The sequence below is a fragment of the Mauremys mutica genome, chromosome 6 (genome assembly GCF_020497125.1).
Source record: "Mauremys mutica isolate MM-2020 ecotype Southern chromosome 6, ASM2049712v1, whole genome shotgun sequence".
NCBI lineage: Eukaryota > Metazoa > Chordata > Testudines > Geoemydidae > Mauremys > Mauremys mutica.
Window position 1 is genome coordinate 44,058,017 of NC_059077.1, and position 14,934 is coordinate 44,072,950.

Below are 14,934 nucleotides of genomic sequence, written 5' to 3' on the forward strand. Positions count from 1 at the left end.
TCTGGAGCTCATAAATACTAAGACCATGTCTACACTACAATTGTGTCGACCTACCTTACGTCAGCATACAGCCACTGCAGTTATTAAATCACTTGTGTGCACGCACACTTGGCTCCTTCTGTTGATAGTGCGTGTCCTCACCTGGAGCATTTGTATTGATTGTATTGTCAGTGTGGGGCATTGTGGGACAGCTCCCGAAAGCCAGCAACAGTTGATTTGCACCCGTTCCATCTATCAGTGGACAGCCCCTAGCATAGGTGTACCAGCAAAAACTCCTAGTGTAGACAAGCAAAGTCATCACAATCTACAATTTGCACTGATGCATTTTATCCCTGTTTCAAGCAAGAATAAACTGCACCAGTGACCATCCCAGCTTACAGCAGTTTTTCTTCTCTACACTAGGGGTAGCTCAACACCAATGGTTGAAATTCCCAGCGTAAACAAGGCCATAATGCTCTACACTGACAGCAGCCTGTGCCCTTTGTGGCATGCTCTGTGTGTAAAGGGTTTTCTGCAGAGAAGCTAATTAGAATCATACCTCCCTAGGTCCTACCTACACTGTAAAAATTTCTGTGATAGGGAAGCTATTGTAATTATGAGAGCTGGCTGAATAATGAAAAAGATTCATCAATATTTTAATGAATAAACAGCTCCAGTTCAACTTGCTAGCCCCACATAGTGTCCTGTTTTCCCTTTGGGAAATATGGTTACCCTAAGAGTTGGAAAAGTGCAAACAAGATTTGCCAGGGGGGAAAAGCACACAAAAGAGAGGGGGGGAACCCCCCTCAAAACTGGGAAGAAAAGGGAAGGAGGAAAAAGGGTTATCTATAAAGGAAGAGGGGCATAAAAAGGACACATGAAATTGTCCACATTTGACAAAAAAAAAACCTCCATGTTTTAGCTCTTCATCTCTAACCAGTCTGTGGTCTGTAGGTTTGAGGGAAAGGACTGTATATTATAAGCTTCACTCAGTGGGTAGATGGTTGTGTGGTAATGATTGTCGAGATAATCTTGTTTCTGTCTACTGCAAATTTTTACACCATATCCATCACTCTACTCTCTAAGCACTTTTTTTTTTAAATAGATTCAAAACAGGTCAATATTCTAACTTTTCTCTAGTACCTCTCAGGAATCTTACTATTGTACTGTGAGCAATTATAGTTATACATTCTAGTACATGTCATTAGCAGACTTCTCCCCACTCCTGACGCTGTTATTAAAATTACTAGAAGTATTGGCAGCAGGAGCTTTTACCATTCATCTTCCCCTTGACTCCCCTGTCACCAGGTCCAGAAATTGGGAGGGCTAAAGGTGAAAAGTGCCAAGATTAGATCCAAAACCCCCTGCTCTCCTTTGTATTAACTGCAAAGCCTGAACTTGGGGATTGCTTGGATCTGGGGTCTCTGGTCTGATCCCAGCACCTTTTCTTAACAAAGGTTTTGGAACACCACTAACTTGAGTGAGTATAGGGAAAAAAGGGGTATGGATACTCAACATTTATCAACTTCTGGTTTCCTGAGCAACAGAACTTTATCTGGGTCACTTTCAATCCCTTACCTCCTCTGAATATAATTTCTTTCAAGTTACCATGACAAAGTGAGAAGAACTACTGTTGGCATGTTTGAAGCTGAAACACTAAATAATGTTTGAGGTAGCAATGGTTTTGAAAAGTATAATATTTTGGGGGAATATATATTTCATGCTACAATAAATTAAAAATTTCCAAAAATAAAATTCACCTCTAGGGTGGAATGAAGCATGAGAAATTTCCACCTCCAAGGATGTTTTGAGAAAGTTACAAAGGAATGAAAATAATAGCTTTTTCAACCTGTATTTATGGGTGTTACAAGAATGAGCAATGTGTGTATTGATGCAATCAGCTGCATTGGCCCTCGTAAAATGCAGATGCCAGGCTCTCAGCTGTCTTCTTCCTGTAACTTTAGTTTAGGGAGAGGACAAAGCTGCTAAGGTGCAGAATTCAATTACTTAAAAAGACAAAACAAAAAATGTACTATCCAAGGAAGATAGGTATTACCACTGTGTGCATTACATAAAATGATGTGTAAATTACATGAAAATTTAATGCAACCTTTGGAATCCTGGCAAAATGCCAATGCAGCTCCGGTCACAGTGAGAGGCCTTTCCTGTTCTATTTGTATTGTTTGCACTGTCCTTGTAGCCATGTTGGTCTCAGGATATTAACTACAAGGTGGGTGAGGTAATTTTATTGAACTAACTTCTGCTGATGAAAGAGACAAGCCTTTGAGCTTAGATTACCTCACCCATCTTGTCTCTCTTATGTATGTTGCTCATTCTAGTAGAGGAAACAGGAAATGAGCAGTTGAGCGTTTCAGGGAGATAATGGCTGTCTCACATTTTGCTAATCACGCTTTAGACTATATTCCCTTTCCCTATTTTTGAAAAATTACAAATTTGCCATTTTTTCAAATGCCTACAGTTCCCCTTTAAGCCAGGGTTTACAAATAGCTATTTTTCAGTAAAACTACAATGCTGCAAGTACACCAGACTTCAGTAATAAACAAGAGATCACCCCTACCATTTCCTTTCAGGCAAAGTGTTAGAACACTATCAAATGCTTTAAGAAGTGCTCACATCCAAGGGGCTGCAGTTTCCCCCTCTCCAGCTGTGTATTGCCTGCCTATCAGTTAAGGGAAGGAGAGCTGCTGCTCATGTTACAGCCTGGTGACATCACTGTAAATCAGTTTCTGCATATATTATGGCTCCTCTCACACCAATAAAAAGAGAGAGAAAAAACAAACCCACAGTTTTTCAGTTAAGAATCAAGGAAATCTCCCCCAATTTTTCTGTGAAAGAGACTTTAAAAGTTCCTTAAATCAAACTCCGAGGCAGCGTTTTTTACTGTTTCATGACATATTAAGGACTAAAAAGGAAAAAAAAAAAGTTGCTTTGTAGTTCCAAAGCTTGCAGGTGTTTAAAAGAAGATGATGCATCAACTATCCTCTGGTTCCTGTACCAGGGCCGGATTAATGCAGGGGCCTTAGGGGCTGCAGCCCAGGGCCTCGGGCTAAGGAAGGCCCTGCAAAAGTAAATCCATAATTATATACAATTCAGTGGTTACCAACACATCGATCGTGATTGACTGGTCAATCCTGGAGCCTTTGCCAGTTTATCGTGATCTCCAGACCACTAAAACTCCAGCAGTGCAGCAGGGCTCAGGCAGGCTGCCTGTGTGCCATGGCCCCATGCCGCTCCCAGAAGTGGCCGGCTGCTGGCACATCTCTGCGGTCACTGCTGCGAGAGGGGAGGCAGCGCCACACGCTGCCCCTGCCCCCAGCACCATCCCCGCAGCTCCCATTGGCCAGGAACCAGCTAATGGGAGCTGCAGAGGCGGTGCTTGCAGGAGTGAGCAGTGCATGAAGACACGCTGTCCCCCTCCCCTGAGGGGTGCGCAGACACGTGCCAGCAGCTGGCTGGGAGCTGCCTGTGGTAAGTGCCTCCCAGCTGGAGCCTGCACCTTGCACCACCTCCTGCACCCTAACCCCCGGCCCCAGGTCAGAATCCCCTTTTGTACCGTACTCCCTCCCAGACCCCACACCCCTCACCCTCTCCTGCACCCCAACACTCTGCCCCAGCCTAGAGCCCCCTCCTGCACCCAAACTCCCTCCCAGAAAGACACTAATATAACAGCTGTTCTAAGGGAAGAAGTAGGCTATTTCGAATTAACTTAACTATATTCTACATGTTTGAAGACTGAAATGTAACCACAGAACGGCTTTACGTTAATTAAAAGACAAGTTTAGTATAGTGTTAATAGTCTCGATGCCATAATTGCGATCATTTTGTTTTAAATTAGGAAAAAGACTTGTATACAGGGGCCCCACAAAATCTAATAGCCCCACGCCCACGGGAGAGTTAATCCAGCCCTGTCTGTACATAGGCTTTGTCTCCAGTACAAAATTTTGCTATCTTAGCTCTGCCAGCTAAGAGTGTGAAAAAAAATCACTTTACCTAGCCAGCATAGTTACGCGAGCAAAACCCAGTGTGGAAAAAAGTGCATCTGTCAGCAGAGCTAATTTCATTTGGGGAAGTGGTATAGTTATGGCGGCTGAACTAGTCAGTTATGCAGCATCTCCAGTAGAAGGCACTGTCAGTATAGCGATATTGCCGTGGTTCCCGATCTTTAACAACCTGTGAATACCTTTCACTAAAATGCCAAGTCTCGCAAACCCCCTCCTAAAAATGAGTATTTCCAGGGATTTTCTCCTTTACCCGAGTATAAATTATAAAAGCAGTGATCTTGGAAATATAAAATTTGTTTTTATGACATGCTTATTACACACTATTTATTATTATTTATCATTACAGTATTTTTATTATATTATGAAAACGGCAACACTCTTACAAGATCTCTCTTTCGTAACTTGTATCACTTTGAATAAGCCTGTTATAAGACAAGGCTCTTATGTTTCATCCAGGAGTATCAGATGTGAAACAGCATGAAGATATTTAAGAAGCCAACTCAAAGAGTTCCTCCTACGCAAGCATTCAGGTCTTGAGCAGTCCTGGCAAACAACAGACATTACAACAAAGCTTAAACTTGTTCTTCATAATAATTTAAAAAACAATACCAGCTGCCTATTTAATTTAAAAAACAGCTCATCTCTTCATCACGCCAGTTTTGACTCCCATTTCCTTTCCTGCTCTTCCCTCACTTGGCCACAACTATATGGCCTTCTACCACAGAAGGTTTTTGCATAAGGAAAATTTTAACTTTGGAATGCCCACAGCTAATGTTTGCTTGAGGAGAGAACCAGCATGGCAGGTGGGAGGGGTGGGGTCCGTTTCCGAGCGGCTGCTTATCTGGTCTGTGAGGAAAAAAAGCTGTTTGATTCAGTGAGAAGAGGGGTGGGGGAGGGGGTCAGAACTTGCAAGGCAGCATGCTGACACAGTGTCGGCTTCAAAAATCCACTCTCTCTCTCCCCCACGCTGCCTGTCACACTCCACTCCACCCCACCCCACCCTTTTGAAAAGCACGTTGCAACCACTTGAATGCTGGGATAGCTGCCCATAATGCACCGCTCCCAATGTCACTGCAGATGCTGCAAATGTGGCCACGACAGTGCGCTGGTAGCTGTCAGTGTGGCCAGACTGCAGCGCTTTCCCTACTCAGCTGTACGAAGACAGGTTTAACTCCCAGCATTGTACAGCTGCAAGTGTAGCCATACCCTAAGTCTAGTATGCATGTTATGAGTTGATATGTAACCATTTGTTTCCAATACTTCTACTTGAAGACACTTTGCTAAATAAAAGACTTGTTTAAAATACAATCATGTCTAAGGGCTGTGTGAGTTAAGCAGAGCGGTGATCTGAGGTTAAACTGGTATGCTAGGGCAGTGTTTCTCAAATGCTGTCCACTGTGGGTGCATGCGGCCACCAGGGGCTTTTCTTGCAGCTGCAGCCTCCTGGGTTGTGATTGTGTGGGAGGGCAAAGCAGTGGCCCCTCCCCCTGCCTTTTGCTCCTGGATGCCCTGCCTTGGTGTTGGCTGCTGGGGCTGCCCGTAGGGGTTGGGCCCTGCCTCCCTCTAGATACCTGCGGCACAATGCTGCAGGAGCAGGCAGCCGGTGAGTTCTCTACCTTTGCAGAGGTGGTGGGGCTCAGGCTTTGGCCCCCCAGACTCCCACAGCCATCCCCTCACCCCCATTTCCCCTAGCCCCCCTCAGTCTTCCCTCATTCAGGGCTTGTCATCCCCCCACTTTGAGGCTACCAAAATACGTCATGAGAACCCCTGTGCTGGGGCCAGGGCCGGTGCAACCATTTAGGCGACCTAGGCGGTTGCCTAGGGCATTAGGATTTGGGGGGCAGCATTTTCTTCGGCAGCGACCGCGGCAACCGGATCTTCAGCTGCCCCGGTCACCGCCGGCATTTAGGCGGAGGGAGCTGGGGCAGGGGAGTGCGGGGAGGGCCGCCTGCAGCAAGTAAGGGTGGGGCGGGCGGCACACAGGGGAACTCCCCACCCTAGCTCACCTCTGCCCCACCTCCTCCCCGAGCACGCCATGGCTGCTTCACTTCTCCCGCCTCCCAGGCTTGTGGCACCGATCAGCTTAGGCGCTGCTCCCGCCTCCCAGGCTTGCAGCGCCAATCAGCTTAGGCGCTGCAAGCCTGGGAGGCAGGAGAAGTGAAGCAGCGACAGCGTGCTCGGGGAGGAGGTGGGGCAGGGGTGAGCTGGGGCGGGGGGGTGCCTCAGGGCGGGGGCTCGGGGATCAGGGAAGGCACAAGGTGGAAGTTTCACCTAGGGTGCAAAACATCCTTGCACCGCCCCAGGCTAGGGCATACTTCCTTGGAAGCAGCAGATTGGTGAAAGCTGTGTGGCCAGTGCGCTAGGGGTTAGGCACTCCAGGGAAATGCACAGAGGCTCTGAGAGTTGGAGTGTGCCTATCACTCACCTATAAAGTGACCATGGGGACTGCGAGGCCTAGAGGGCAGTGCGTGTATTGCCTAGGGCCAGTGGAGTTGGGGAAGATGACCCTCAGCAGGCACAGACAAGGCTTCCTCACACTAAGCTTAGGGGGTAGTAAGGTGCCTCACAACCCTCGGTACCCCCAGGAAACATAAGCAGCACTGAATTCATTAGAGTGGCCCAATTTAATGCATCCCTACGGACCATGGGAAATTGTATCTGAAATTCATCCCAGCACACAGCACCATTATGGACGCAGTTCAGGCATCTGACACAAGGTAGGGGTTCACACAGGGGATGCTCTCCACCCAGGCTAGATTAGCCAAGGCTAACGCTGTAGGGAAGACACACGCAGAAGCCTAACAATGAGAGGGGAGGGAGATACACATCTAGCCCCTGGCATAGGTGAAAAGGAGGCACTATCCAGAGCCTCTGAAATGGGGGTGGGTATGAGAAATGAAGTAAAGTAGGAAATAGACTTGGGGAAAGGGTCATAGAGCCTCTGGCATGAAGAGGGGGGGTAGGGTTGCAGGGATGCCCTGAAGAAGGGAATGGGGAGGTGGTGGTGGTACAGAATGGAGAGAAGCAAGGTCAGTGGCTCTCAAACTTTTTTTACTGGTGACCCCTTTCTCACAGCAAGCCTCTGGGTGTGACCCCCCACTTATAAATTAAAAACAGTTTTTTATATATTTAACACCATTATAAAGCTCGAGGCAAAGCAGGATTTGGGGTGGAGGTTGACAGCTTTCAACCCCCTGGAGGGTCCTGACCCTGTTTGAGAACCCCTATGCAAGGAAGTTCTGCTGTGTGCAGTGAACTCAGCCAACTCAACTAAACTGTTCAGTGCCATAGCTTACAATATTAACTTTAGTGTCCACTCCATATTTGAGATTATTCCATTTTTTGCATGGAGGTTATAATGAAAGCCAACTTACTGGAAATGCTCCTTTTCTGCCACAGTTCCTAGTGTAGACATAGCTTTAGAGAGCTCACACTTAACTGTGGCATGAATAATATCCTGCTACTGTTTTAAACTAACACTTCGTTTGAAACACTGTAAGCCAGGAGGATTGCAGACCATAGTTGACTTTAAAAAATGAAGTGAGCATATATTGTAGAAGTCCCCGAATCTGAAAAGTTTGGGCACTACTGTTGTAGAACAACACTCAAAAAAACAGAATTTGTTTTGGTTTTGATTCAGGGTTTCTCCACTGCCCCCCGCAAGGCTAGGCAGCTGGTTTGCTAAGACCACTTCCTATCATGCTGAACAGAAGGGTTTCTTTGTGCTCCCCTTTTGTCCATATCCAGCGGTTGTCCCATATATAGACTAAACTCCTTCAGGCATCTTTTGTTCTGTTTGTACAGTGGTTAGCAGCATGAGATCCTGGGTCCACCATTATATTGCAGTTGCACTTAACAGCCCTAAACAGGCAGTACTACATAGATCTTTTCAGGCACTCAGGGAGAAATTATTTTAAATTTAATCCTCACACCAAGGCATCAACTGAATATAAGCTCACTTTTACTCTGAAAAGCTTGTGGGTGATGCTATGTAGCATCCATAATGAATGCCAAATTTAAAAAAAAACAAACAAAAAAAAAAATGCCAAAAAACCTTAGGTCATTAACCAAATTTAACTAAAAGGTAAAAGTAGATATGTTTGTGCACACCAAGTTGTTTGCCAGCTGTTTTGAATTATTACTTTGTCTGGCTGTTCCTCTCATCTACACATATGCCTCCCATCAATAAAGTTTGCACTAATGAATTGTAGCATTAGGCAAATTTACTTAATTTTTAATACTGCAGTTGGATGTGAGAAACTCTACATTTGTACTTAGGAAAAAAAACAAAAACCCCAAACAAACCTTTTTTAACCTAAAATCTGGTAATGCAAATCAGATCACTGACATATGAAAGTGTTAAACAGGAACACAAATGATGACTTCCAAACGTAGTAAGTTATAAAAAGTGACTTAATTTACATTTTATATCTATATCTATATCTTAATACAAATGAAGTAGTATGTAAAAATGAAACAGCTACATGACATAATTCTACAAATACAGCATATTATGCCCCATTAAGATCACATATTGGCCAAAATCGTAGAAAACAGTTTGCCTCAGCATATATTCCTATCAAATAACAAGTTAGCACTGAAATAAACTAACTGATACCAGTGAGATAGCAAACTGACTAGGTTATAATTTTTATCAGGCTTCCCCAGTTTCAGTATTTGCAATAGCAGGAAAATCTAAATCGACAATATAGATTCTACTAAGCATTAAAAACTGACCTCCTTGGTTTAAGAGGGTGCTCTTACTTACCCAAATTACTTTAATTGATCTTAATGGAGTTATGTACAAAGGGACAGAGCCCTAAAGAAATAAGATACTTAAATTGTTTGTTTCTAGTATACAAAAATAGTATATAAAACAAAAGTACAATTACCAAGTCATAAAAATAAAGCATCCTTCTCTACATTATCAAGCGTTAAATGCAGAAGTGATTAAAATAAAGGCACCATCCAACATTCCATAGGTATTAAAAGCATTACAGAAGTTCTCTGCCATTTAGAGAATAAATACTGGTTTTTTTTAAAAACAGTATCTGAAACTCGGGATTGTGCTGCTTTTTCCATGCCATTCAATATTCCCATGTGGAATTCACAGAGGTAAACAGTTGCCAGTTTTGAAATTAAAGTCTCAGTGTGGTTTAATTCAGATGCTTGCTTCATATGCACTTGTGTATAACGTGAATCTTTTATTTTTACAATAGGCTCACTGCTTATTAATAAATGTTCATTTTTTCACTACAAGTGAAGATTTAGTAAGTTGTCTTAGTTGTGTTTGAACTAGAAGAATAAGAGTTGGATTTCTTAGGGTATCTACTCGATGAAAGAGAGACTTGCATCCTCTTCACAGTTCGCACACTTCGGCAAAGGAAAGCATTTTTAAGATGGTCTCTGAAGTCTTTTGAAACAAAATAATAGATGAATGGATCAATGGCACTGTTCAGAGTGGAAAGACACAACGCTGTTATATATGAGGCATACACGTGACTTTGGCCATAGTCCCTGATCAGAGAATAGTGCACGACAAGTAGAATATTACTAGGTATAAAACAGATAAGATATATGGATAGTACTGCAATAATGAGCTTGATTGCTCTTTTCCGTTTCTTTCCAATGTCTACATCTGTAATGGAGGCATTCAAAGTCTTAATCATTAGTATGTAGGCAACAGCCGTGAGAACAGCTGGGAATAAGAAGACTCCAATTGCTAGAGAAAGGAAATAATTAAACATGTCACGAGCCAATACATCCTGGGGCAACACATCGTGACAAGTAGTAATATTAAGATTTGAAATATATGCAGTTTGATCAACAAGGTACAATGGAATGGTGCTCAGCAAAATCAGTATCCATATTGCAATTGAAACTCCTAGTGCCAGTTCAGACTTCTTTCTTGAGTGTAGTATGGGGTTCACTATGACCCAGTACCTTTGGACACTGAGACATGTCATAAAAAGAATAGAGCAGTACATATTTCCATAAAAAAATCCAACGAGTATTTTGCAAAGTCCTTCACCATAGATCCAGTTGTTGCCGTTTATATGGTATGCAATCTTCAGAGGGAACCAGAAGACAAACAGAAGATCTGCTAGTGCCAGATTAGCCATATAAATCACAGCTGGATGTTTCTTCTTGGTTCTGAAGAAAAAGACCCATAAAGCCATGGCATTGCTTGGTAAACCAATAAGAAACACAGTGATGTAGACTGCAGGGAGGAAAACTGTAGTCAGTTTTCCAGTAAGGATTTTTGTAGCAAAGTCATCCACAGTATATGATTTTATAGAGGTATTTTTATTTTCAACCTCTTGGCCAGCAAAACTTCTTCCTTTTGTACGGTTGGTTTGACTTCCCACTAAAGAGGAAGAAAGAGGCAGATTAGTACAATGTCATTAAATAGATAGTCCAATCCATTCTCAACTATAAAGGGTGTTAACAGAAAATAAAGTTAGCAACAATGCTTGAATCCAGTCAGATTGTCCTTAGTTTTATCTCCCTCTTCTTTTAGCTTATTACCCTACAACAATGCAATTCCTTTATTACACCATGTATAAATGTTAAATTACTCAATGTCCATGCACAAATTCTCTTTTTTTTTTGGTGGAGGGTTAGGTATTAGTAAATATTAGTAATATTTACTAATACCTAACCCTTTCAAGTATCTGGATCAAAGTAAACAAAGCTTGAGCCATCTACATGAGGAAAAATAAAAAACATAGCTACATCAACAGTTTTCCCTATGTAGACAAGCCCCTAATTGCACTCAGTCTTCAGAGCAAGACTGGAAAGAAAACATGACTGTTAGGCTACGTCTACACTACCCGCCGTATCGGCGGGTAGCGATCGATTTTTCAGGGATCGATATATCGCGTCTCATCTAGACGCGATATATCGATCCCCGAACGCGCTTCTATCGATTCCGGAACTCCACCGCCACGAACGGCGGTGGCGGCGGCGACATGGAGAGCCCCGGACATCGATCCCGCGCCGTGAGGACGGGTAAGTTATCGATATAAGATACTTCGACTTCAGCTACGTTATTCACGTAGCTGAAGTTGCGTATCTTATATCGATTTTTCCCCTTAGTGTAGACCAGCCCTTAGTATTTGTAATACTGCTGGAAGATGGTCAAGCAGTAAGGGTGTTGCTAGCCTGAGACAGGGGAAACCTGGGTTCAATTCCCTACTCCATCACAAACTTCTTGTGAGAGTTACTTCCTCTCTCTATGCTTCAGTTCCCAATCTGTAAATACTTCCCAAGAGTGTTGTGAGGAGAACTACAATGAAGGGGGACTATATAAATACTTGTTAGAAACACAAATGTGAATACACCATTGCAAATCTGAGTTTAACACAAGTGCAGTTTACCTAACACCACTGAACCATCCATATGAAAGTAAACTGCATTGCTGAAAGCCCTGCAGCATGTCCACAGTGTAACTCTACCAGTATGTTTCCTTCATTTATACTGAGGCATTGTCTACACTAGGGAAGAGTTTGCTGGTAAAGCTTATATTGTTTAGAACTCCTTTGCTGGTATAAGCTTATGCCATTTCCCTGAACAAAATAAGCTAACTGAATAACTGAATCTACACTAAGGCATTTGCTAGTATAGCTATGTCAGCTAGGGTGTAAAGAGAATCATACCCATTAATGTCAACTGACATTAGTTACAGCAAGTTTTACTGGTGCAACTATTTTGGCTAAAAAAGTCATTCGTTAACTGAAGTAGTTGCACTGATAAGTTACACTGGTATAAGTGTTAATACCAGTACAGTTTGTTGCTTATCCCCCATATGGTACTGATAACTAACTGCATTCACAGAAATGAAGTTGTTCTGATTACACTATAGGTATACTTAAGCAGTACTATTTTTTTTTAACCATTAGACAAGTCCCAAATTACTTGACAATGTACATTTAGGAGTCAATTGTACCATAGTTCAGCAGTTTTCAAACAATGCAAGGTGCATAGCTGTCAAGTCTGTCAATCAGTAACCAGTTGGATGCATTATAAAATTACAATTATATTGTACATGTCCAGAGCTTTAAAAACTGCTACCATATAACAGAAATTAGAAAAGTGTTCATGTTTCTCACGTCAGTTTTCTACATTAATTTAAACAACTCCCCCATGTTTTCCAATCCAACCAATGAATATCTATTTTAGAAGTGTGCACCCAACACTAGTATACATCAGTGCTAACAGTATACATCAGTGCTATCCATGTATGTGGTAAAGATTCAATAGCGAATGGATGAGATACAGATTTATATTATAGGAGATACAGCATTTTAAAAGATCCTCTATAAAAACAAAAAGCTAATGTTTTAGTAACTTGTTACTTTTTTACTCATACAAGTTAATAATCAAATATTACACATTTTATATTCAACATTAATTTAATGCAGAAACACAGAACCCAAATGTTAACTATCAAAGAAAATTAAAAAGTAATAGTAAAGATCAGTGAATAGTCTTCAGTAGATTCAGAATAGCTCAGTAGTTGTATATTACTTCTGAGGCCATTCAGCATCCAGAGAGAAACAATGCCTTTGCTTAACAAAGTAGTGGTCACAGAGATAGGATGCTAATTGTATTTTCTACATATTACACTATGCCTTTTGTATCTTAACTTTTCATAAAAATTGAGACTAACCCTTCTCCAAAAGACACACCAGATTTTCGCTGTGTAAAGTACTGAAGCATGCAAATGAAAATAGTGAAACAAACTGTTTTTAAACCAGTTAAATTCTGGTCATTATTAAAATAAAAAGTAGCAAAATGAAAGGATCTGCTTACAAGAGACCTAACTTTCTGATGTCAGTCATGACAGAGACTCAACCTCAAGGTTTTTTTTATGTCTGTTCCATTGATTTGTACCTGAGACTCTAATTAAGTTAAAAAGGAATCTGATCCAATTTATGATAAACCATTTAACTTTCAAAAGGCACAGTGAGTCCATACCAAGTTTAAGTTGGCTAAAGTTCATTTCAGAAATGATGTGTGAATGGGGAAGGGACATTTAGAGAAAATAGTTGATGATAATTGTGCATTATCCATGACTGATGGTGTTGGCCCATCCCTTGCCAATGCTGTTGATTAATAGCTCCTCCTAGATCCCCAAATGCTGTGGCATCAGTGATCAGAAGTGTTTGGCTTCCACCTCTTTCCCTCCAAATAAAAACACAAGTCTAAAGGTAATCATTGGAGATATATACCAATCTCCTAGAACTGGAAGGGACCTTGAAAGGTCATTGAGTCGAGTCCAGCCCCCTGCCTTCACTAGTAGGACCAATTTTTGCCCCAGATCCTTAAGTGGCCCCCTCAAGGATTGAACTCACAACCCTGGGTTTAGCAGGCCAATGCTCAAGCCACTGAGCTCTCCCTCCCCCGTTTTGCAATATTTCCTCTTACCCCTTAAATTGCCACAGGGGCCCAAAGTGGCCCTTACCTGTAGATTAAATAACTGCAGTGGGTGGTGATGAGAGGTCCTGACTGTTGGGGCTTTTTTTTCCACATGGGCTGTTATTACCCCCACTCCCGTCCCGGTTTCTCACACTTGCTGTCTGGTCACCCTACCCACAAAGGCCGCTCAAGCTACAGCTTACACACAATGTGGCAGCTTGCTTGCCCAGCGCATTATGTCCCAGTTTCAAAAACCGCACTGGCTTCCTCTTCGCAGCTAAGTGCGATTTACGGCGTTAATATTGATCTTCAAGTGTCTGGGACTTGGCTTTAGATTGTGAGCAACCTGAGGCGGAGCTCGGCCCTTCTCTGCCCGGAAAGCACCTAACGGAGGAACCAGCCCCCCGCCGCCCTTGAGGGCCAGCGTCCCTGCTTCCCTGCCCCCAGGAACAGCCCCGCGCAAGCGAATCACGCCGCACGTGTGACTGTCCGGGCCGCCGACCCCCGGGCAAGGGGCGTGACCCGCGGCCGCAGCGCGGCGAGCTGGGAACCGCACCCGGGTGGTGCTAACGCCTGGGGGCGGCTACTTGGGGGGCGGGTCCATGCGAGCGCCTCAGACCCCCGCGCCCGCTGCTCCCGGCCGGGGGTCTCGGCTGAGTCACCCCAGCTCCGGGCGGGGGAAGGGGAATCTGGACCGATCGGGCCGAATTCCAGCTCCTCCCACCCTGCGCGGGGGTGGCGGGGCCAAGACACCAGCAGCCCGGTCCCAGCGCTGCGCCCCGGCCCCGGCCCCCGGCCCCGCCCCTATGGCGGCGTGGCCCCGCACCGCGCTGGCGGGGACGAGTCCCCCGGCCGCTCTCTTCTTACCTGCAGCGGCCACAAGCGCCGCGCACAGGAGCTGCAGCCAGCGGCGCCCCCGCATCTCGGGACGGGACGGGACGGGCTGCGCTCGGCGGGACTGGGGCTGCGGCGCGGACACTCCTCACGGCGAGGCGCTGCCAGCTGCAATGGCTCGCGCTCCTCCGGCCGCCAGTTTCGCTGATACCTGCGGGGGGCGGGGCCGAGCTGCCGTCGGGCAGGTGTCTTGGCCCCGCCCCCTCGAGGGCGGACGTTGGGTTTCGAACGCCGCGGGGGCACGTGACGTGAGTGAGTCACCGGCGGCGTGGAACTGGGTGCGGGCGGCTCCGGCCGGTTATCTAGGGGCCAAGGAGCGCGGGCGGGGGCTGCTCTGTGTCCCGCCTCCCGAGGCAGCTCCCCGGCGCGGTGCGCAGGGCCCCGCCGAGTCCCCGGAGCTGGGGCGGCGTCAGGCGCAGCCGCCGCCACGCGGAGCAGGAGCTGGTGCTAGGTGTCACGTCTACACGAGGTGCCCAGCGGTGTGTTGGCTGACGCCAGTTACTAACCCCCCCCCCCCCCCCCCCGCGGAAAGCAGTGTGGTGTAAACAGGTGCTGGCTGCGCACCCAGGCAACATGCCGGGCCAATACCAGCGTGAGTCACGGCCAGTCGGCGGGCGGG

The 14,934-nt window shown here is 45.0% G+C and overlaps 1 protein-coding gene across 2 annotated transcripts; it reads right to left on the bottom strand.

Annotated features, from left to right (window-relative positions):
- Window positions 1–8,396: 8,396 nt before the first annotated feature.
- F2RL1 (F2R like trypsin receptor 1) lies at window positions 8,397–14,596 on the bottom strand. 2 transcript variants are annotated; one of them, XM_045020149.1, is made up of 2 exons: window positions 14,289–14,596; window positions 8,397–10,368 (listed from the first exon to the last, which is right to left on the bottom strand). In XM_045020149.1, the coding sequence occupies exons 1-2, from the start codon at window positions 14,341–14,343 to the stop codon at window positions 9,269–9,271; spliced, it is 1,155 nt and encodes a 384-aa protein (XP_044876084.1). In that variant the 5' UTR covers window positions 14,344–14,596; the 3' UTR covers window positions 8,397–9,268. The 2 variants fall into 2 exon arrangements, with proteins under 2 accessions (XP_044876084.1, XP_044876085.1); XM_045020150.1 differs by lacking the exon at window positions 14,289–14,596 and adding an exon at window positions 13,629–13,808.
- Window positions 14,597–14,934: the final 338 nt, after the last annotated feature.

Coding starts and splice junctions, on each gene's coding strand:
- F2RL1 (XM_045020149.1), bottom strand. CDS start 14,343: ATGCGGGGGCGCCGCTGGCTGCAGCTCCTGTGCGCGGCGCTTGTGGCC. Junction 10,369..14,288: donor GGCGCTTGTGGCCGCTGCAG/GTAAGAAGAGAG, acceptor CTTCCTCTTTAG/TGGGAAGTCAAACCAACCGT.